The 2,826-nt window shown below is 39.0% G+C and overlaps 1 protein-coding gene across 1 annotated transcript; it reads right to left on the minus strand.

Annotated features, from left to right (window-relative positions):
* Window positions 1–213: 213 nt before the first annotated feature.
* On the minus strand, window positions 214–1,656 carry LOC145775963 (uncharacterized). Its single transcript, XM_082587372.1, has one exon. The coding sequence runs from the start codon at window positions 1,586–1,588 to the stop codon at window positions 347–349; it is 1,242 nt and encodes a 413-aa protein (XP_082443498.1). The 5' UTR covers window positions 1,589–1,656; the 3' UTR covers window positions 214–346.
* Between the last annotated feature and the right edge of the window lie 1,170 nt (window positions 1,657–2,826).

The following is a 2,826-nucleotide window of genomic DNA, read 5'->3' on the forward strand; positions in this document are numbered from 1 at the left end:
CAGAGCAGTACCTGGCACTGTCCTGGCAGAGTCTTGGCAGAGCAGTCTGGCAGAGTCTTGGCAGAGCAGTCTGGCAGAGTCTTGGCAGAGCATTACCTGGCACTGTCCTGGCAGAGTCTTAGTGGTACGAAGCAGTACCAAAAGCAGTGTACAAGCAGTACCTGGCACTGTCCTGGCAGTGGTCTTGTACAAAGCTTACCACGATGTCGCAACGATTGCGTCAGATGTTTTATTTCAATACATACACGATCAACAAATACAATATAAACGTCGTCACATTTGTGAAGAAAACAATGATCATACTGCTAAAAGCGAAACTCGATCAATTACATTTAACTGATCACAATTAAATGCAAAGTGGACTTGTGGTTATACCGTCTGGATGAACTTGGCGCTTGGGGTAAAAGTAGGTGAGACCGTTTTTTGTCTGTGTGTATGTGAAGACTTTGTTGTTCTGTGTTCTGAATGAAATGTTTGTGCCTGATTGGTTATGTTTGGTGTGTATGACGTTGAGGTATGAATCCTTGTTGAAATTGTTTTGTCTCACACTGATTCCTTTGGAAACTTGTTTATTACTTTTACCAAAACAGTAATAGGTCTTGCTGGAAAGACCTATGAACCCGGATCCTTCCCACTCCAACTTGAAAAGTCCAGGGGTTCTCTTATCAAAGAGTTGCTGGCGTACACAACAATCCTTTTGGTGAAAGACACCCCCAGACATTTTCAGGCGAACAAACTCCTCTCGATGAGCAGGACAGGCTTTTGCAGGAAGCCATTTGTGGTAATTTGTGTAAAATTGTTTGCGTTTTTCAGGAATGATGACATCTTCGAGGCAAGGGGCAGAGAGAGCGTAGTACAATGAATCTGTATCCATCTCTAAACACTGAAAGTCTCTACGATCAACAAAGTTATCCAAAAAGTTATAATAAAATTCTAACATTCTCAGCTTTGCATACCCATAGACAAAAAAGCCAATTTGAAGTGGGAGATCTAATTTAATTTTGTTTTTGAAACATTCTACTTCATACAGACTTTCAGAGAGTGGATTCAAATGGTGAAAAAAAGGTTCGTTGATTGCCTTGTGCACAGAGTCATTGGTGTGATATGACATGTTTTTGTGTTTTGTCTTGTTTGTGATGGATTTTCCATAGCTTGAATTGCCCCATAATTTGAATGTGTCCCCAATAATTGCCTTGTCTGGATCAGCGTCACCTCCTCTCCTTGCCATGGAAACTTGGTTACCAAATTCTTCAAAACAGTTTTTTGGAGTGTATTGGATCACTTCATAAATTTTAGTCACAACAAGACCGTGTTCTAAGTACCATTTTAACAGGGGTGTGATCAATAAAACTTTAGAACCAAAATAACTCCCAATGAGCATTCGTCTTGGTTTGGATAATATTTGATTTTTTTCTGCAAACTCCTGCATGTATTGTCCTATGTCTTCCCTGGATACATCAACATTTTTAAAAATGGGGCAAAATTCAGAAAAGTGCTTTTTTAAATTGTCAGGAGTCTCAATATCACACAACACCATTCCAAAAAGTTTGTTTTGTTTAATGTAGGAAAGAAATGTGTCCTGAGTCATGTTGTGTAAAGGTTTAATGATGTTTAAAGTTTTCAAGAACTGTTTCACAATACTCGTTTTCTTTTCTTCAAGCCAGTCACACTCATACATCTCAACCACTCTGTAACCCAAATCATGCAAATACTTAGAATTTTTTTCTGTGTTTTCCCTCAGTTTTTCCATTGTCTCGCCGTTGGATGCATTTGTCTCTTTCATCGCGCCAGTGACAGGGTCAATATTGAGGTGGCATGCATGACCGTGCCAGAAACATCCATGAAATTGATACACAGTGCGTGTTTCTTTGCAAAAACCATCCACAGGAAGCTTTCCAATTCTCTTTTTCCCCTCCGTTGAATTGATGTTGGATTGAAAGACCTTGCTGAGATGAAAGAAACTCCAACCACTCCATCGCGAGAAGGCCGTATTTATGGGAGGTCACTGGTTTAAAGTTTTCACACTGTTTGTACCGAATAAAACCCCCAGTGGGCATATCCTTCATAATAGCAGAAAGGTAGAGCGCGTTTGCATCTTGACCCTGAATGGACTGACACAATTTTGCTTCTGAACCAAATTCATGTTCCCTGAGTTTTGTTACCTCTTTCTCATGATAGCGGTGGAAGATAATGGAAGGACCCCCTACAATTTGTGACTTGATGAGTTCATGCAGGTCTTTGTTTTTTTCATTGATGAGCGTGAAGTTGACATCAGGAGTTACAGTGGAAAAAAGATATTTTAAAGTGAGGCCTGGAACAGAAATTCCATCTTTGAACATGTCTAAACCTTTGGATTTGTAAAAACTAAAAGCTTTATCAATGGCTTGCAAGAAGGGGCCCACATCCAGATTATTGTAATACACAAGAAAGTCTTTCATGGTCTGCATGTTTTCCTCTTGCCAGATTTTTTGGCACAAAGCGTAATTTTCCTTGGAAATGTTACAACCTTTTAAAGTGTTATAAAATGTATCATAGGAGGGAAGAGAGGTTTGGTTCAATTTTGACAAGTCATCTAACCATTCATAAGGAAAGAAAAACTTTTTTTGTTCCACCCCATACGCTTTAATGAATTTGTCATATGAAGATCCGGCAGCCAAAAAATTGGAAAAATCAAGAAACTTTAAAGTAGATGTTTTGACACACATAAAATTGTTATTTCGCTTCACTACAAACACAATGTCAGGTTGAAGAAAAGAAAAGAATTCTGTCTTGACAAGATTGATGTCGTACCTTCCGGAATTGAACCCTAAAACAGGTAATTCTTTT

This window comes from Aplidium turbinatum, chromosome 8 (assembly GCF_918807975.1).
Source record: "Aplidium turbinatum chromosome 8, kaAplTurb1.1, whole genome shotgun sequence".
Lineage (NCBI taxonomy): Eukaryota > Metazoa > Chordata > Ascidiacea > Aplousobranchia > Polyclinidae > Aplidium > Aplidium turbinatum.